This window comes from Octopus bimaculoides, chromosome 24 (assembly GCF_046866305.1).
Source record: "Octopus bimaculoides isolate indiv1 chromosome 24, ASM4686630v1, whole genome shotgun sequence".
In the NCBI taxonomy this organism is placed as follows: domain Eukaryota; kingdom Metazoa; phylum Mollusca; class Cephalopoda; order Octopoda; family Octopodidae; genus Octopus; species Octopus bimaculoides.
In genome coordinates, this window is record NC_142951.1 from 27,277,302 (window position 1) to 27,298,149 (window position 20,848).

Below are 20,848 nucleotides of genomic sequence, written 5' to 3' on the forward strand. Positions count from 1 at the left end.
TGGTGGTGGTGGTGTTACTGTTAGTGTTCTTTTTCTTTTTCTTCTTCTTCATCATCATCATCATCATGTTGCTGTTATTTTTACCAATAGCATTACCGTTGCTGCTATTATTATTATTATTATTATTATTATTATTATCATTGTTATTATTGTTATTCTTGTTATTATTTTTGTTGCTGTTGTTGTTGATCTTGTCACTCTTGCATGCATCGGTGCCACTGGTCAATGGCTCTTCCTCATTGTTCTCCAGATCTTTGCTCTTCTCTAGAATCTTCAGTTTCCGCTGCTGCGCCAAAGCTGTGGCCTCCTCTTTGGTAAGCGATGGCACCTTATCGATCGCTCTCTTTGGCGTGCTGGACAGATTGATAATTTTAATCAAAGGCTCTTTGTGATATTTCCGAATATGAGCTGTCACTCGACATCTGAAAGTAGAAAGAGACACAATTTCACTTGGTCAGTTTAATTAACAACTTTCTCCAATTCACTCACTCTTTCATTTTCTCTTCCAGCCTTCTCTCTCTCTCTCTCTGTTACATCCCTCTCCCCCCTCATTTATTCCCCGCTTCAACTCTCTCACACTGTCAGTGCTTCACTTTCTTTCTCTCTCCTTCTCTCTTATATCCCAATAGAACAAGTACCAGGCTTAAAAAAAAAAAAATTAAGTACTGGGATTGATACACACAACTAAAAATTCTTCAAGACAGTGCCCCAGCATGGCCACAATCTAATGACTGAAACAGGTAAAGAATAAGAGATAAGTATATGTAACAAAGCACAGGCGAGGTTAGTTTTGGCAGCTGGATGCCCTTCCAAATGCCAACCACTCTATGGTGTGGATTGGATACATTTTAAGTGGCACCTGCACTGGTGACCCTTTCAGTGCAGGTGCCACCTAAAAAAGCATCCAGTTCACACTATAAAATGGTTGGCATTTTAGATAGGCATCCAGCTGTAAAAACCTTGCCAAGACTGACCTCGCCTGTGCTTGTGCCACATAAAAAGTACTAAGACCACTCTGCTGAGTGGTTCGTGTTAGGAAGGGCATCCAGCTGTAAAAATCCTGCCAAAACAGTCACAGACGTCTAGTGTAGGCTTCTGCCTGGTCGGCTCCTGTCAAACTGTTCTACCCATGCAAGCATGGGAGGTGGATGTTTATACGATGTCTCACATATGTAGTAATTGAATTATGAATGCTAAAGGATAAAGGACTGATACCAGTGAAATACTGGGGGTGAAGTAATCGCCTTGCTTTCCCACCAAAACTACAGGCCTTTTGTCAAAATTAGAATAATTACAGAACTAATACTCCTTTCTACTATAGGCACAAGACCTGAAATTTTGGGGGAGGGGACTAGTCGATTACATCGACCCCAGTGTTTCACTGGTACTTAATTTATCGATCCTGGAAGGATGAAAGGTAACGTCAACCTCAGCGGAATTTGAACCGAGAACGTGAAGACAGAGGAAATATCGCTAAGCATTTTGCCTGGTGTGCTAACGATTCTGCCAGCTCACCACCCTAATTACAGAACTGATATTGGTTTCAAATTCTGGCACAAGGCCAGCAATTTTTTGGGAGGTGGGTAAGTAACTTCGGCCCCAATATTCAAGTCGGTTTAGCTAAGGCAGCGAGGTGGCACAATCGTCAGCACGCCGAACAAAATGCTTCGCAGCATTTCGTCTGTTTTTATGTTCTGAGTTCAAACTCCGCCGAGGTCGGACTTTGCCTTTCATCCTTTGGCATCAATGAAATAGGTACCAGTTGAGCACTGCGGATCGATGGAATAGATTTACTCCCTCCCCTGTAATTTCTGGCCTTGTGCTAAAATTTGAAATCAATATTCGTAAAGTGCCTACGAAGCTCCAACACATACCTAGGTAAAAAAAAAATTATTCGTGATCCACATAGACAAGCAAACGCGGTAGAGCGTTCGCTTTGCATGCGAAAGGCCCCGGGCCCCATCCCTAGCATCTCCAGAATATTTTCATGGTAGTGCTCCCAACACTGCCGCAGACATTGGGTAGAAACGCACAAAGGAACTTTTTTCTTTTAAATGTATTTTTTTCTCGGTTTAAAATCAGTTCAACAATAATTTGTAAGAAAAGAGTTGTCTCCCTTAACAACACTGCACGAATGATTCTTAACCGTTGCTGTTTACTATCGTAGATAGAAAGCATGAGGCCAGACCTGACAAAGGGAGTAAGTCGATTACATCGACCCCAGTGTGTAACTGGTACTTATTTAATCGACTCCGAAAGGATGAAAGGCAAAGTCAACCTCGGCGGAATTTGAACTCAGAACGTAGCGGCAGACGAAATACTTATTTCTTTATTGCCCACAAGGGGCTAAACATAGAGGGGACAAACAAGGACATACAAACGGATTAAGTCGATTAGATCGACCCCAGTGCTCAACTGGTACTTAATTTATCGACCTCGAAAGGATGAAAGGCAAAGTCGACCTCGGCGGAATTTGAACTCAGAACGCAGCGGCAGACGAGATACCGCTAAGCATTTCGCCCGGCGTGCTAACGATTCTGCCAGCCTACCGCCATAGTTTTACCTTATAGGCCTTGTCTTACAACCTGAATATCAACCCTCAGCAACCTGATGTGTGTTGGAGGGAGGGACGGAGGCAGGGAGGGCATGAAAACGATGTGGGTACAGCAACCACCACTTATTCTTGATTAACACAATAACTCCTCACCATCATACCATCACTACACCATGCTACCACACAATTACATCACCTGAATATGGCATCGCATCACCAAACTATCACACAGATGTGCTATCATACCAAACACCGCATTGCTACAACCCTCCCTGCCCACATCACATCACCCATGTAGTTTCATCATCTCAACACTACCTCATACCACCAACATCACCAGCCCCACCTCATACCAGTACCACCCTCGACTCCACCACCTCATGCTAGCACTACCACCACCACCACCACCACCACTGCCACCTCATACCAGCAGCAGCACCACCACCTCATACCAGCACCATCACCACTTCATACCAGCACTACCACATACCAGCACCATCACATACCAGCACCACCAACACCAACACCACTACCATCTCATACCAGCACCAGCACCACCATCACCAACACCACCTCATACCAGCAGCTGCACCACCACCACCACCAGCACCACCACCCCATACCACCTCATACCAGCACCACCAGCATCACCACCATGATGTAAATCACAACACCACATAACTGAATCAGTGCAATACCACACAGATACAACCATCATACCATTGTCACCAGTAACTTTGCAACCCTTTTGTTACCAAATTCCTATTGAAACACATTGCTTTTGTTTCGACTAATTCAGAAAATAATGGAGAATTTGGTAAAAGAACTGTCATTTATTGTGCTGGTGTTTGGAACATAAATTGATTTTAAAATTTTGGCACAAGGCCAGCAATTTTAGGGGAGGGGGTAAGATGATTATATCGATCCCAGTACGCAACTGGTACTTATTTTATTCACCCTGAAAGGATGAAAGGCAAAGTTGACCTTGGCGGAATTTGAACTCAGAACATAAAGACAGACGAAATACCTGCTAAGAATTTTGCCTGATGTGTTAACAATTTTTTTCTACTCTAGACTTGAAATTTTTGGGGAGAGGGCCAGTCGATTAGATCGACCCCAGTATGCAAGTGGTACTTATTTTATCGATCCCAAAAGGATGAAAGGCAAAGTCGACCTTGGCGGAATTTGAACTCAGAACATAGCGGCAGATGAAATACCGCTAAGCATTTCGCCCAGCGTGCTAAAGATTCTGCCAACTTGCCACCTTATTTTGGAATATAAATTAAGACAAAGTCTGGAGGATAGGTTTTAATTTAAATCAATTTAACACAAGATGCTTGTGTCCTGAAATCAAGGGTGGTTTTAAATAGGTTGGTACCAAAAGGGGTTAATTTATCAAATACTCTCCTCTAGACAGGAGCAGCATCTCAATGACTTCATCATCATCATCATCATCGTTGTTTAACGTCCGCTTTCCATGCTAGCATGGGTTGGACGATTTGACTGAGGACTGGTGTAACCAGATGGCTACACCAGGCTCCAATCTGATTTGGCAGAGTTTCTACAGCTGGATGCCCTTCCTAATGCCAATTTGTAATTTGAGATATATCTTGGATATTAAGTGGACCAACTACATCACCAATACCAAAGTCCTCAACGGCGCTAAGACACTCAGGGTACTCACTCTACTCCAGCAGCGCCATCTGCGCTGGCTCGGTCGTGTACATTGCATGCCGGGTGTATGGGGAATTGGCCACCGGCACGAGAGCACGGGGATGACCTCACCGTCGTTTCAAAGATGTCTGCAAGAGAGATATGAAGTCGCTTGATCTGGACGTCCTGAGATGGGAGGAGGTCGCAAATGATCGCCCACGCTGGAGACAAATACTGCGAAAGGGGATGAAGTGAGGGGAAGAGAAACAGGAACTTGCCAACCAAAGAAAAGCGCCCTCAATGGAAGAAAAAAACCCAATAGTGCCGATGGAGAGCTTCTTCAAATGCAGTCGTTGTAAGCGAGACTGCCACCCACGTGTGGGCTGTGTGGCCACAACAGACACTGCATCACCACCAGCAGCTGACACAATTTCTTTGGGTGCTACAGATCCAGGGTTTTTTGAGACTAATGAATGTTTAGTACTACTTTCACTGGCACTCCGTCGGTTACGACGACAAGAGTGCCAGTCGATCCGATCAATGGAACAGCCTACTCGTGAAATTAAAGTGGAAGGAGCTGAACACTCCACAGACATGCGTACCCTCTGATGCAGTTCTTGGGGAGATTCAGCAAGACACAAGATGCGACTAGGCTGGCCCCTTTGAATTACTGGTACAACTCATTTTTGCCAGCTGATTGAACTGGAGCAAATGTGAAATAAAGTGTCTTGCTCAAGGACACAACGCATCGCCGGGAATTGGACTTTATAACCTTACAATCATGAACTGAATACCCTAACCACCACCACCACCACCACTACTGCTACTACTACTACTACTACTACTACTACTACTACTACTACTACTACTACCACCACCATTACTACTACTACTACAACTAACACCTTTACTAACTACTGCTGCTGCTGCTACTACTACTACTACTACCCACACCTTTACTACTACTACTACTACTGCTGCTGCTGCTACTACTACTAACATGATTACTACTACTACCAACACTTTTACTGACTACTGCTGCTACTACTACTACTACTACTACCTTTACTACTACTACTGCTGCTTCTGCTACTGCTACTATCACCATTACTACTACTACTACTACTACCTTTACTACTACTACTGCTGCTTCTGCTACTGCTACTATCACCATTACTACTACTACTACCACCACCACCACCACCACCACCACCACCACTACTATCAAATAAAGAAGCAAGGCAAGGCAAAGATGTTTGGAAGTGAAGAAATGCGTTCTTACCTGGGATTAGCTCGGAAAGGACAGTAACCACATTTGAAAGCAGGGGGTTTGTGTGAGTAAGTATGGGAGTTGAAGGTAGTCCGATTGGTGCTTCGGTACGAACATATTGTACAGGTAAAGGTGTACTGCATGAGGTTCTCGTCAAACTCCCTCACACACATCTCCTCCATTCTGGTGTTTATAGTTATCAGTGAGTCGGGCATGGCTTTCCTTGTACTGCTGCTGCCGCCGCCGCCGCTACTATTGTTGTTGCTGCTGCTGCTGCTGCTGCTGCTACTACTGGCTTGGCTTGGACGGTTCTTATCTCTGCTGCCTTTCACCAACGACATGATACTAGTGCCACTCTTCGCTTCACCCGACCAATAGTAGCTTCGCTGGCCGCCTCTGCTGCTGCTGTTGCTGTTGCCGCTGCTGCTACTCTCGTACGGGTCGTCGTCCATTTTCTTCACGTCACGCTGGTACTTTAGCGGGTCGCTGGCTTTGAATTTTGGCACATTTATCACGCTTGGTTTGGCAGAAGAAATTGGAGTGGAGCCGGTTAGCTCAGCTTTCGTAGCAGACTTCGACAAGTTCAAAGCCCCTGACTTACTCATCTTAAAGAATTTCGGGGATATCACAAGTGCTGGTTTCACAGTTTTATTGGTTTTTAAAGAACTCTGGAGACTAGTTTTCTGTGACTTGGAAGACATCAATGCATTTGGTTTGGACACTTTCAGTTCTACGGGGGAACTGCTGGATTTTGATAGGTTTAAGACTTCTGAATTATTGTGATCATTTGATGATTTATCAGTATTAGACAGTAATTGGCTTGAAGAATCTGATGTGTAGATAGAAAGAGCTTTTGAAGTGTTGGAGTTGCTGATGGCCTTTTTGGCCTTTTTGTTGCTGCTATTGCTTTTACTGTTCGATTCCGATTCTTTGGAAAGTGGTCTTTTCCGGAAGGCGACATCTTCTTTGGAACTTCGTACGAAATTCACAGCCATTTCCTTCCATGTTCCGTCAGGTTCTTCTACCAGTACGGTGTATCCTGCTTTGGCAGTCTGACTGCCAAAGCAGAGACGTGGGTGCTCAGTAGCCATGTGTGCTTCGATGCCGTTGTCAAACCAACTGGCAAACGAGCAGTGTTTGCAGCGTTTCCGTTTCAACATCATGTGCTGCGACCAGATATGGCACTTGACACATGTGCGGAGACGGCTTTTGTAGGAACAGAACGGACACTGCAGCACTCCTGCTGACACCTCAATGATTTTCCGAGCCATCGCTTTCATCTCCTCGTCTTTTGACGAGGGATTTGACAGATTCTGCAACTCAATATCCTCTGACTGGGCCTCGAGATGTTTCACTGAACCTTCTGGGATTTGTTTCGTGTCACTCCTAGGAATGTCTTTACTAGCATCGGAGCTGTTACCGCTTGTCTGTTTACCGAAATCCAAAACAATACTGCTCCCTGACCCATTAGCTCCAGAAGCCTTCAATTCTGATGAATGTTCCGTTTCAATGTGCTTCTGGACCTGCCATTCAACAAAACCTTTCGTACTGCACACTGAGCACTTGTAGACGCCATTGCTCAGTTTCACAACCGTTGGACGATTCGGTTTGGTCAAAGAAGTAGGAATGGTAAGAGGTTCTGTGGCGAGACGGTAACAGTTGGGTGTCTCTGATGATGGACCACTGATGATAAACGTCTGTTTGGTGAACGTACTAGCAGAAGTATCCTTTGGAAGCAAGTTGAGAATATTTCGAATGTCTTTATTCCAATCCTGACTTTCAAATTTCGCACCAGGTTTCTTGTTTTCGTGGAAGTGTAAGCAATGCTGTATAATGTTCTGCTTCTTGATGCTCCGCAGCTCACAGTAAGGGCACGACCATAGGTACAATTTTAAATGGCAGTCAAGGATATGGTGATGAATTGTAGCCACGTGGTCGGTGGTAAACTGACAGCACTTACACCGATTCCACTTGCGGTTTCGCGTGTACAGAACACTTAGTTTTGAATCTAGTGTCTGGCTGCCTATTTCACAAGGAGGTAACGCTGAAGAAAAGTCTGTATCAAGAGTTGATGCTGCTGATTTCTTCTCCGAAGAGGATTTGGATTTTGTTGTATTCTTCTGAAGACTTCCTTTCGCTGATGGGACTGTCAAGATTGGAGATTGGTTCACAGTTTTGGTTGGCCTCACCATGTTTTTAAATACTTTACAGACAAATGGCTTCACTGAATCAGTCGTGCTTCCCTCATAAGGCTGGTCTTTAAATAACGGTACTTTCCAATCGTTGGAGGAATTGGAATTCTTCAATTCACATTGAAAGCATGACGAGAGGTTACCATGTTCACAACGTCTGCTGGAATTATATTCTTGGCGAGAGGGATTTACTATTAGATCAAGCATTTCACTTTCGTTCTTGTTGGAATTGAGAACTTCCTGGATGTGAGTGAAATGGAATTCTTTCTTGGGATGGCGTTTTTTACAAGAAGTTACCAGATATTCTTTTGATGTCGATTTAGCATTGCAATGAACACATTTCAAGAAATTCAGAAGCTGACATTCTGGGTGCTTCACTCGAACATGGGTCTTAAGTTGCTGGACATGTTTGTAAGCGACAGGGCATAAATGACAGCATGCCTTAGCAATAGCTTTGTTTACAAATGGAGTTTCTTCTGAAGATTTTAATGGGTTGGAATTCTTTGAAACTGAAGATGCAGCTTCTAGGTCTGTTATACCTAGCTTCTGCTTGCTTTCTGATGTCAAAGATTTAGAGGATTCCTTACCAATGTGTCTAGCAATATATTCTCCAAGGAAGCTAGGATGATAGTTTCTAACATGGTTTTCGAGAAGTGGAGATTGGCTAGTTGTGTATTTGCAAAGCTTACAGGAATATTGGTTCTTTGGAATTGTTGAGCTGTGGTTTTTGCTGTCACTAATGGCACTGAATGTTTTAGAGAATGGGAACATATCGTTGGTCAGGTGTAGCGCTGAAAGTAATTCTTTTGGCTTTAGTTTCGTCTCTAAGTACTCGATATCATTCTTGCTGGGGAACGGTGCCAACTGTAAACTATTTGCATGATCTGCTAGTAGAGCTTTATTGTCTGCTGTTCCACTAGTCTGTTTTTCTTGACACACAACCTGACTGGTGACCACAATCTGTTTCGGTTTGCCCGGATGGGCCTCAGAGATGTGATTGAGAACAGCTCTTCGGTTCCGGTCTTTTACTGAGCAATGAGGACACTGAATAAACTTGAGCAGGTTTGTCCGGAGATGATTGAGAAGTTCGGACAGTTCTACAAACACCTGTTTACAATTCAGACAACTGCACGTCTTTTCGTCCTTATGGAAGATTTCATTATGGTCTCGAAATTCATGTATAAGATTTGTTCCAAACCGACAACCTGCAAAAGCACATTTGAAAAGCAAAAAAATTTTGGAATTTGAGTGAGTTTGCATGTGTCTGAGTAGATTATCTTCACTTGGTGCCACATGCCCACAATGAGCACACGGGTAAGAGGAGACATACTTGTGAGCAGTCTCCAAGTGGGCTCTAAATTGAGTGGAGTTCATGCTAGCAAAACCACATCCATTAAAACCGCACTTGTAGAATGCTCCTTTAAGATCTTTATCCATTCCTGCAACAGTGTGGTTCTCTCCAGTTACCGACAAATTCTCAGCATTATTCACTGTCATGGACAAGGACAGTGAATCATTGGTAAAACTTGAAATACTGGAACCAGCATTTGAGTCCTTGTAGATATTAGATGAAGTAAGAGAAGGTGGAGAACTAATCTTTAAATCCAGTGCCATGTCTTGGTCGTCTGACAATTCCTTTTTCAAATCAAGGAGGCTGCCGTCAGAACTGCTGATATCACACAACATATTGGTCAAAGCCGTGAACTCCTTCACTTCTTTTTTGATATTCATTATCTTTCGGTTGATATCTTCAAGTAAATACTCTTCATCCGGTTGTTCAGATTTAACTTTGACCAAACTGAAATCCATTGCAAAATCTGAATTTTCTTTCTTGGTGATTTTGCTGGAACGGTTTTCATCAGCCATTTTCCCAGATGAGGAATTGTTTTCAATTTGATTTGTAACTGAAATGGATTTTAAGTCTGGGATTTTTTCACAACCCTGGTCTGCAAGAGAAGTCTTTAGAACCTTCAGCTGATGTGTTCCGGCCCTCAAGGGATTTTCAACAATTACAGTTTCTTTTAATTCCTGAATGTCTCTTTTTTTGCAGTTGACAGAAGACTTAGCCTCCTTATTGGCAGCGCCTTCTGTTTGTTTTGAGATTTTATCAGCGTCAGTCGTTAGGCTTGAATTTGAGTGTTCTGATGCCTGGTCTAATTTCGAAGAACACGAACTGCTTTTCACTTCAGCTCCGACAAGAAGAGGAAGTGCGACGGAAAGGTTTTTCACCTCTGAAGCCATTTTAGAAATGGTTTCGAGTTTGAGGTCAGATTTTCGAATGCGACAAATAACAACCGTTTTCTTTGTGCTGTCCTCCGACTCTGTTTCCGTTGTATTGGTGTCTGTTACTAACTGAAGAATATTGGCTACGACTTCACAACTTTCTCTGGTTAGTGTCGTACAACAGCAGTAACTACTCTCTGCAGAGTGTGTGTGTGTCCATAGATGGAAGCGAAATATTTCTTTGTCTTTTGATTTCTTTGCACACTGCAAACAAACATATTCATTGTTTACAAATGTCACTTCTAAATCCTTACAGAAAGCCCGATGTTTGTCAGAGAATTGCTTTGGCGACTGTGAAGAGTCTGTGTTGTTTGTAACTGAGAATGGTTCTGAATTAGATTTTGATATTTGAGCACCTGGCTCTGCCAGGTGAGTTTGACGGTGCTTTGATGTTTGGGCACCTGAATCTGCTGGATGCGTCTGGCGATGCTTTGATGGTGACCGACTCGCCTCAGGACACTGAAAATTCAATTTTTGATCATTACTCGCTCTGATTTCTTTAATCAACAAAGACATATATTTCGGAAGGTGGTGTTGTCCCTTGTGGCGGGAAAGGACATGCTGCTGCCACTGGCTAGGAGATTTGAATTCACCCGTACACTCATCACACTTAAAAGCATAATTTTCCATGTGACTAAAGAGATGATCCTCAAAAGCCGACTGCTTGCCCGAGAAGGAGCAATGACTGCAGGCATACAGACCGTTATCATAACTAAGAATCGTTTCCACTAAACTTGATTTACCTGAGCTTAACACGGAACTGGAAGCTGCATTTGGGGGTGGGGCTGGTGGTTGTAGTGGTGGAGAGGAGGAAGATGTGGCTATGAGTGGCGGTGAGAAAGTCAAAGATGGCGAGGATGATGATGGTGATGGCGACGATGATAATGATGATGAAGAAGAAGAGACAAGGCTGTTGATGGTTGGTGTCCGTAGTGTTAACAATGGGGATGCTGTGATGGAGTGACTGTCTGATTTACTAGTCAAGTCTGATGATATCTTTGGACATTTCGCAGCAGTAGTGGAGGTGCTTGTCGTCGTGGCAATAGCATCCAACTTGGCACTGATATTAACAGAGAAATTCTTTGTCGCTTTTTCAATGACTGACAAAAGTGGTTCACAGAATTTCCTCTTGCGTTCACCATTACTAGTGACTTTTTTGGAATCCGCTGCTATTTCTGGCTTATTTGAGTTGCTGGCGTTAGTGTTTGCTGACTTACCAGACTCGTCTACTCGACTGGAATCACTAACATCAGCTGTTACCTCCATGCTGCTCGACTTTTCTTCTTTCTTGCTTTTACATTCTTGAAACTTTGAGAAATCTAATGGGCTGCTTTGTTCCTTGTTGACAATGGCAGAGTTTTTACTAACAGTCGAAGAGATCGGGACATTAGTTTCTCCTTCTATCGATAAGACCGACACCTCTTGCATATCAGAACTAAGATCATTCTGCTTACACCCATCCATCACATTTACGCCTTTTTCACGTACACTCTCCTTAAAAGCCGATTCCACCTGTGGACCATTATTGTTGCACGAGGCTTTGGAAGTGATCACATTGTAAAGTTTGGCCTCGAACTGATCTTGGTTAAGATTTGAGAAAGACTCCTCTAACGCATTTGCAATCCTTGTACAACTGCTTTCCAAACCTTCGCTACTTTTCTCAGAAGAGCCATCCGCGTCATCTTTTGAGTTTGAGATGATTTCGTTGTTTCTAAACTGCTTTGGTGTGTTCACCATTGTGCTGCTTTCATTTACCGTTTCGCCAACATTGTCACTTTGATGGATGTTCAACTGAAATTTATTGGTGCCACTGATATTCTTCTTCTTAGCGTTGCCGTTATCCAGTGTCATTGCTTCGTTTGAGTGGGTGTTTTTTCCGTAATCCGTACAGCTGGTTGGGCTGCTGAGGAGAAGCTCAGCCACGCTGCTCTTCGACTTCTTGCGCTGGTTCTCCGCATCCCGACCGATGTACATCTCCTCTTTCTGTAGAAGCTCAGCAGTTAGTGTCGAGGAGGCTGGAAGCCCTAACGAACCCTCGTGGTCCTCGGAGAAATTCTCGTCTTTCCCTGCGATGACTGGCCCCTCAGCAGACAGTGAGCTGGACACGGTACGGCAATCTTTCTCATCATCGTCTTCTACGGTGGAGGACACAGCACAGATGCTCGTTTCAGGTGAGGTCACAAAGACCCTCGTCTTCATGTAGCTGCCGTGCTCGTCCTCCGACAAACTCTCCCCGTCCGCTTCTTTAGTAGTTGTTATCATAGTTGCCGAGGCTTTTGCCGCTTCTGTTGTTGTTGCTGGTGGTGTTGGCGATGGCACCGGTGATAGCGATTGAGGTGTTGATGATGTGGTCTTGTTGTTGTTGTTATTGTTAGTGCTAGTGTTATGTATGCCATCTTTGGTGGAGGAGGAGGTTGTGGTTGTGGTGGAAGAGGTTTTATCTATGTTGTTGCAGTGTAAATGTGACGTTGTATTATTATATGCTGCTTTTGTGTCATGCTGTTGCTGTTGTTGTTGTTGTTGTTGTTGTTGTTGCTGTTGTTGCACCTGAGAACTCTGAACACTGTCACATTCGACAACTAAAGGCTGCGTGCAGTTGGAGCTGCCGACATCGTCGACACTGTCCAGCGCGAGGAGACGATTGGCTGAGTCATCATCAATGTCGTCATCGTCATCGTCGTCGTCATTGCCACTAAAGTTCACCGACGAAGGTGACCAAGTTTTGTTGAAGTCACCACTGACCGGGGATGGTGAGGAAGCAATGTCCAGTTTTTCTTTGCCTTTTTTACCATTTTCTTCGTTTGAGTTGAGTTTGCCTGCAGGACAACGCTCGTCAAAGTGATTGTCACAGTTTTCTGTTTCACATTCAGCCATTTTCTTACCCACAATGCTGTGCGTGAGAGAACATTCTCTTACACAGCTGCCATTCAACTCACAGTAATTCCATAATCACCAAAATGGTATTTCCAAAGACTTTTTTGGCACCTGGAAAAGATAAAAATGGAGAAGAATAAATAAAACACTCAAATTTCAAAGAAAATGTTATTTCATTCGTTAGACAACAACAATAACAACATAAATTCTACCAGGAATAAGAACAAACCTGAACCAAATCTACAATAATAATGGTTTCTTATTTCTTTATTGCCCACAAGGGGCTAAACACAGAGGGGACAAACAAGGACAGACTAAGGGATTGAGTCGATTATATCGACCCCAGTGCGTAACTGGTACTTAATTTATTGACCCCGAAAGGATGAAAAGCAAAGTCGACCTCGGCGGAATTTGAACTCAGAACGTAACGACAGACGAAATACCGCTAAGCATTTCACCTGTCGTGCTAACGATTCTGCCAGCTCGCCGCCTACAATAATAATGGTTTCTGACTTCAGCAGACTATTAAATGTTGTTACACACTGCTGGCCACAATGTGATTCCATGCATTAGTGTTGTAGTTTTCAAATGATGCCACCTGACTAGCTAGACAGGTAGACAGGGCAATATTTCCCCCTAAACGGAATTCTAATGTGTCATAGAGCTGCCTGCTTACAGCTGAGTCGACTGGAGCAACATGAATTGAAGTGTTTTTGTTTAAATATACAATGCACTGCCCGGTCTGGGAATGGAAACCATGGTCTTGTGATTATGGCAAAATGGTGTATTTTATGTGCCACCTGCACAGGAGCCAGTCCGGCGGCACTAGCAAAGATCTCACTCGAATGTCTCACACGTGCCAGGAAGGCGACGCTGGGCACAGGTGCCATCACGATTTTGCTTTCGCTTGCCCCAACAGGTCTTCGCAAGCCGAGTTTAGTGTCCACTATATAGATAGATGGATGGATGGATGGATAGATGTACGGACGAACGGACGGATGGACGGACGGACATTGATATGTGATTATATTGTGTTATATTACACTGTGTACCAAAATTATTATTATTTTTTTGTCTTTGGTCGGTAGGTATTGTTTCCTATTTGCTTCTATCAAGAAATCCAAGGAAATGGCTTCTATTTTCTTCAAACCTTGCTTTTCTGCCCTGGACAGCAATGTTTTAAAACTGACCTATTTTCCATTACATTTCAGGCAGGTTCAACTCTGAGTTGCTGAAGCAGAAATATTGTTATAGCAAATATTCTGCTCAATACCACAGATTTGTTTGTCAGTTGTTTGACCGTAACCAGTTGAGCATGTCCCTTAGTGACTGACAATATGTGCATATCTGACGATGAGCAGGAGTAGTGGGAGAGCATCAAAGCCATATGTTGAGAGGGATTCTTTGGGGGTTTGAATAAATGTAACAAGAGTAAAGTTTGAAAGAAATATTAGCCGTTTTTCATACTTTCTAGTGGTAAGCAAATAAGAAATAACAGTTGCTATCCAAGGAGAGTGCTTGGACATAAACAAATACGCCATTTGTTCTTTGAGCGGTGTTGGAAAATGATAGATGTAGAGACAGATGCATACAAATGCACAATCATGTTCACTCACATACATATATACATATACATACACAGACAATTCCCCTTCACGCACAAACATACATGATGTACTTTTGCAGTTTCTTATTTCTTTATTGCCCACAAGGGGCTAAACATAGAGGGGACAAACAAAGGGATTAAGTCGTTTACATTGACCCCAGTGTGTAACTGGTACTTAATTTATCGATACCGAAAGGATGAAAGGCAAAGTTGACCTCGGCGGAATTTGAACTCAGAATGTAACGGCAGACGAAATACCGCTAAGCATTTCGCCCGGCGTGCTAACAATTCTGTCAGCTTGCCGCCTTAAGAATATAATATTCTTTTCTACTCTAGGCACAAGGCCTGAAATTTTCGGGGAGGTGGGGCAGTCGATTTAATCGACCCCAGTATACAACTGGTACTTAATATATCGACCTTGAAAGGATGAAAGGCAAAGTCAACCTCGGCAGTGTGTAACAATTTAGAATAAATTTGTGCTGACATATAATTAATGTGGCGAGCATTAATTACTTTATTAGAAATAATTATGTGCTGAGGAAAAAATGACATTAGCTAAATAACAAATATCATTTTAATTATATTTGTTATTCTTAGGGATGGTCATATTTTCCTAATTAAACACACGCACTTCATATTTGGTCTTCACTACATCTTTGTTATCATAATTTTAGTTTCTTTCAAAGGCAGTGAGTTTATAAGGTGGTGAGCTGGCAGAAACGTTAGCACGCCGGGCGAAATGCTTAGCGGTATTTCGTCTGCCGCTACGTTCTGAATTCAAATTCCACCAAAGGTCGACTTTGCCTTTCATCCTTTCGGGGTTGATAAATTAAGTACCATTTGCATACTGGAGTCGATCTAATCGACTGGCCCTCCCCACAAAATTTCAGGCCTTGTGCCTTGATTAGAAAAGACTATTTGCCAGCATAAGCAATTGCTAGTTTGTCTGTAAAACTGGAGAACAAACCCTGACGATTCACTCTGTTGCTATGCACAAGTTTCTTATATGCGTAAACTTTTAGGCAGGATATATATAAATACACTTACACACACACACACACTCACTCACACTTATATTACATGTGTGTGTGTGTGTGTGGTATATATATATATAATATACATACATACATATATATATACACACACACATATATGTACATATACATATATATACATACATATATACATATATATACATACATATATACATATATATACAAACATATATACATATATATACATACATATATACATATATATACATACATATATACATATATATACATACATATATACATATATATACAAACATATATACATATATATACATACATATATACATATATATACATACATATATACATATATATACATACATATATACATATATATACATACATATATATATATATATACATACATATATATATATATATATTTGATATTTATGTGTGTACACACACACACACACATGCATGCATGTATATATATATATATATATATATATATATATATATATATGTATCAGTACCCGCCTGACTGACCCTTGTGCTCGTGGCACATAAAAGCACCCACTACACTCTCGGAGTGGTTGGCGTTAGGAAGGGCATCCAGCTGTAGAAACTCTGCCAAATCAGATTGGAGCCTGGTGTTGCCTCCTGGTCCACCAGTCCTCAGTCAAATCGTCCAACCCATGCTAGCATGGAAAGCAGACGTTAAACGACAATGATGATGATTCTATATATATATATATATATATATATATATATATATATATATATAGAGAGAGAGAGAGAGAGAGAGAGAGAGAGAGAGAGATAAATGAAGAATGTATAAACAAACAACATAACATATACTGAATGTAAAACCGAACGGGAGACAAACAGGTCTGTAATCCTTCGTCAGTTATCAACTAATTGGTAAAAAGCTCTCCCGTCACACCAATTGGTCGATAACTGATGAAGAATTATGAACCTTCTGTTTCTCTCCCGTTCCTTTTTACATTCAATATATGTTACATCATTTATTTGTATATTTTTTTCATTTATCAAGTAATGGAATGCAACACACACCAAATTGATGTGTGTATGTGTGTGTGTGTGTGTGTGTGTGTGTGTGTGTGTGTGTGTGTGTGTGTGTGTGTGTGTGTGTGTAAATGTCAGATTCAAGGATCAAGGTGTAGGAAGTTAGTAAGTTTCAAGCAGTCCACAGAAGGTATAAAAACATAACTTTCAGGACCGATTGTAGTTTATTGGCATAGAAGGATGTAAATTTTTCCCATATCGAAGTTCAATAAAGTTATTTCATAGTTCGTGGTTAGCAGCTGGGTTTGCCATGTATGTAAATAATTGGATTTTACCTGCTCCATTCCTTCAGTTTGGATTTATATAAACATAGGCGCAGGAGTGGCTGTGTGGTAAGTAGCTTGCTTACCAACCACATGGTTCCAAGTTCAGTCCCACTGCGTGGCACCTTGGGCAAGTGTCTTCTACTATAGCCTCGGGCCGACTAAAGCCTTGTGAGTGGATTTGGTAGACGGAAACTGAAAGAAGCCTGTCGTATATATGTATATGTATATATGTGTGTGTGTGTGTGTGTGTGTGTGTGTGTGTGTGTGTGTCTGTGTTTGTCCCCCCAACATCGTTTGACAACTGATGCTGGTGTGTTTATGTCCCCGTAACTTAGCGGTTCAGCAAAAAGAGACCAATAGAATAAGTACTAGGCTTACAAAGAATAAGTCCTGGGGGTCGATTTGCTCGACTAAAGGCAGTGCTCCAGCATGGCTGCAGTCAAATGACTGAAACAAGTAAAAGAGTAAAAGAGAAAAGAGAGTATGTGTGTGTGTGTGTGTGTGTGTGTGTGTGTGTGTGTGTGTGAAAGAAGCAAACTCTAAAATATTATAGCAGTAGTATATTTAGAAAGTTGTTTGTTATGGTCAGTCTGAGAGTGACCACTGGTCTTACACCTATAAAGCACTTAGTTGTATAAGTGACTCATCCGGTCATTTGAGTCTAATGAGTAGCCTAATCAGCTAAGTGCTTTATAGGTGCGAAACCAGTGGTCACTCTCAGACTGACCATAACGATCAATCTTCTATAAATATATAACTGGCTTAGTGGTTAGGGTGTTTGGCTCACAATCGTAAGGTCGTGAGTTCAATTCCTGGTGACTGATATGTTGTGTCCTTGAGCAAGACACTTTATTTCACATTGCTCCAGTCCACTCAGATGAGGAGTACCTGTATTTCAAAGGGGCGGCCTTGTAACATTCTGTGTCACGCTGAATATCCCCGAGAACTACATTAAGGGTACACGTGTCTGTGGAGTGCTCAGCCACTTGCACATTAGTTTCATGAGCAGGCTGTTCCGTTGATTGGATCAACTGGAACCTTTGTCATTGTAACCAACAGAGTGCCCGTTTGTATATATATATACATATATCATATATATATATATATATATATATATATATATATATATGTATATATATATACTTATATATACACGCACACATTCACACAGAGGGTGCGATGAGTAAATTGTTGCCATTTTATATTTTGAATTTTGCACATGCACATTGTTTTTGATTTTGTTGATTACACAGTATAGTAGGGTCAGTTCAGCACCATCTGTGAGAAAAACAGCACCATGACACAAATCACTCACCTAGGAATTTGGAAACAACATGCTGAACTGCTTGGCATTCATGCAGGAAGCTCCAGTATGAACATTTCAGAGTGTTTGGGTGTCAGTCTGAGGACATGCATCGAGAGTGATAAAAATCAAACATTATGGTGTTTGGAGTAGTTACTAGTGATGGCGATGTTATGCCTCCATTCATCTTCCCACACGGCCTCAGACTCAACGCGGAGGCTTACATCAAGTACCTGGAGGTGGTAGTGCTGCCCTGGGTCAAGAGGGTGGCTGCTGGAAGACCCTATGTCTGGCTACAGGACTCTGCACCATGCCACACAAGCAGGAGAACCCAGTCATGGCTGTCAGACAATTTCTACGACCACATCACCCCTAACATCTAGCCACCTAGCTCCCCAGACTGCAACCCCCAATGATTATAATGTGTGGGGCACAGTTGAGCGATAGAGACCAACAAAAATCCTTGCAACACCAAAGATGAACTGAAGGCAAGGATTATGGCACCATTCACCGACCTAAACAAGGAGACCATCCAGATGAGTTGCAAGAGATTCTGAAGTCATCTGGAGGCTGTAGTTGAAGCCAATGGCGATTTTATTGAATAAATTTACCCTTTAGTATTTCAAGATATTCTTATGTAATTTTGGTATATAAATTTGTTAAAATGAGATGTCAGTGTTATTTTGATTTTTGCATAATTTAGACAGCAGTTTATTCACCACACCCTGTACATATATATATATATATATATATATATATATATATATATATATTTATATATATACTAGCCTCGAAGCCATCCTTCATGTGGCATTCAGGCTAGTTCCTGCGGAGGGCACCTTCGTGACCCTCTACCCTTGTGTAATGAAACTTATTTCTGCAAATGTGCTAAGCACTGATGCTGATTATAGTTTAATCAATAAGTATAGGAGCGAGGTAAATGCAGTAAAAATAGGCAGTCAGTGGGGCCCCATTTAAGTGGCCCTTCAGAAATTGGACCTCTTTACGATACTCCCTGGGAGTTCATGGTATGAAATTCATTGTCATTGCTCCGGTTTGGTCACCAATGCCATGTATTTAGTTTAAAATGCAGTAAAAATAGGGGGAGGGGGTCAGTGGGGCCCCAATTAGGCAGCTCTTAAAAAAATAGACCCCCTTAGGACATTCCCAGGGATTAGGTAAAAGTCACACACAGCATTCTGTATTATACTATAAAACTGGCGTTTAATAAAAAATTTCAGAGTCTCAAGCAGTCATGTTGTAAAAAAATATGAAGTTGCCTTGATGTCTGTGTAACAGGATAGTCATCCAACACAGTGGAGACTGATATCCAAACCTAGGGGAAGCATTTGTTAGCTGACACCACTCATTTCTAAGAAATTAAATCCATTAGATTTCAACTGGACTATTTATTATTGCTTCCGGGAGCTGGTGTGCCAATCGTCGTAAAGTTGAACAGTTGTAAGTCGGATAGGTCATAAGTTAACAACAACCTGTATATATATATATATATATATATATTTATAAATATAATTAAGGGATCAGCAAATATTTGCTTCACCATATACCGAAGTTCAGAAATAGCAGCTAAAAAAGCTGAGAATCCCACAGATAGCATCACTTGTAACTCACAAAGGCAAAAACAAGAAGAAAAAAACAATGAAAACTAACCAATTCCGATGTTTAACAGTAAACTGACCGAGGTGGATTCGGTTATGCTTTCAGACCTGTGTCGGTGTGGAATGTTACTAGTCCATCCTTATACAGTTTGCTAGCATAATCAAATTTACTACTGGAATACAGTACTGATGAAGGAAATTGATTATTATCAATCATGATCTAGAAACGCGTTTACTGTTAAACATCGGAATTGGTTAGTTTTCATTGCTTTTTTCTTCTTGTTTTTGCCTTTGTGAGTTACAAGTGATGCTATCTGTGGGATTCTCAGCTTTTTTAGCTGCTATTTCTCAACTTCGGTATATGGTGAAGCAAATATTTGCTGATCCTTTAATTATATTTATAAATATATATGAGCTTTTAAATAAGTTCTCCACCAATAATGGTGCTTTCATACCGATGGGCTTGGTAAAAATTGTTAATTGTTAATTGATTTATTAATTAATAAATTGATAATCTTTTACCCTTTTAATTTGTATATATATATATATATATATATATATATATATATATATATATATATATATGTATATATATATGTATATATATGTATATATATATGTATATATATATATATGTATATATATATATATTTCGTCCTTGGATTTGGTTTGCAAGATTTTTTTAACAGTGAGTGTGTTAAATTTTAAGGCACAATAAGAAAATGATTCTCCCCAGACACAACAGTATATATATATATATATATATATATATATATATATATATATATATATATATATATATATATATATATATATATATATATATATATATATATATATATATATATATATATATATATATATATATATATATATATATATATATATATAATATATATATATATATATATATATATATATATATATATATATATATATATATATATATATATATATATATATATATATATATATATATATTATATATATATATATATATATATATATATATATATATATATATATATATATATATATATATATATATATATATATATATATATATATATATATATATATAATATATATATATATATATATATATATATATATATATATATATATATATATATATATATATATA

The 20,848-nt window shown here is 40.7% G+C and overlaps 1 protein-coding gene across 2 annotated transcripts in view; it reads right to left on the reverse strand.

Annotated features, from left to right (window-relative positions):
- The window catches only part of LOC128250776 (uncharacterized), a 78,454-nt gene that overhangs the window by 2,602 nt on the left and 55,004 nt on the right, over positions 1-20,848 (reverse strand). For both annotated transcript variants that reach the window (XM_052976677.2, XM_089340990.1), the window contains exons 2-3: positions 5,490-12,937; positions 1-422 (exon numbers count right to left, since the gene is read on the reverse strand). The exon at positions 1-422 is cut by the window's left edge and continues 2,602 nt beyond it. In XM_052976677.2, the coding sequence (XP_052832637.2) occupies positions 1-422; positions 5,490-12,826 (7,759 nt within the window). In that variant the 5' untranslated portion in view covers positions 12,827-12,937. The remainder of the gene's footprint in view (positions 423-5,489; positions 12,938-20,848) is intronic.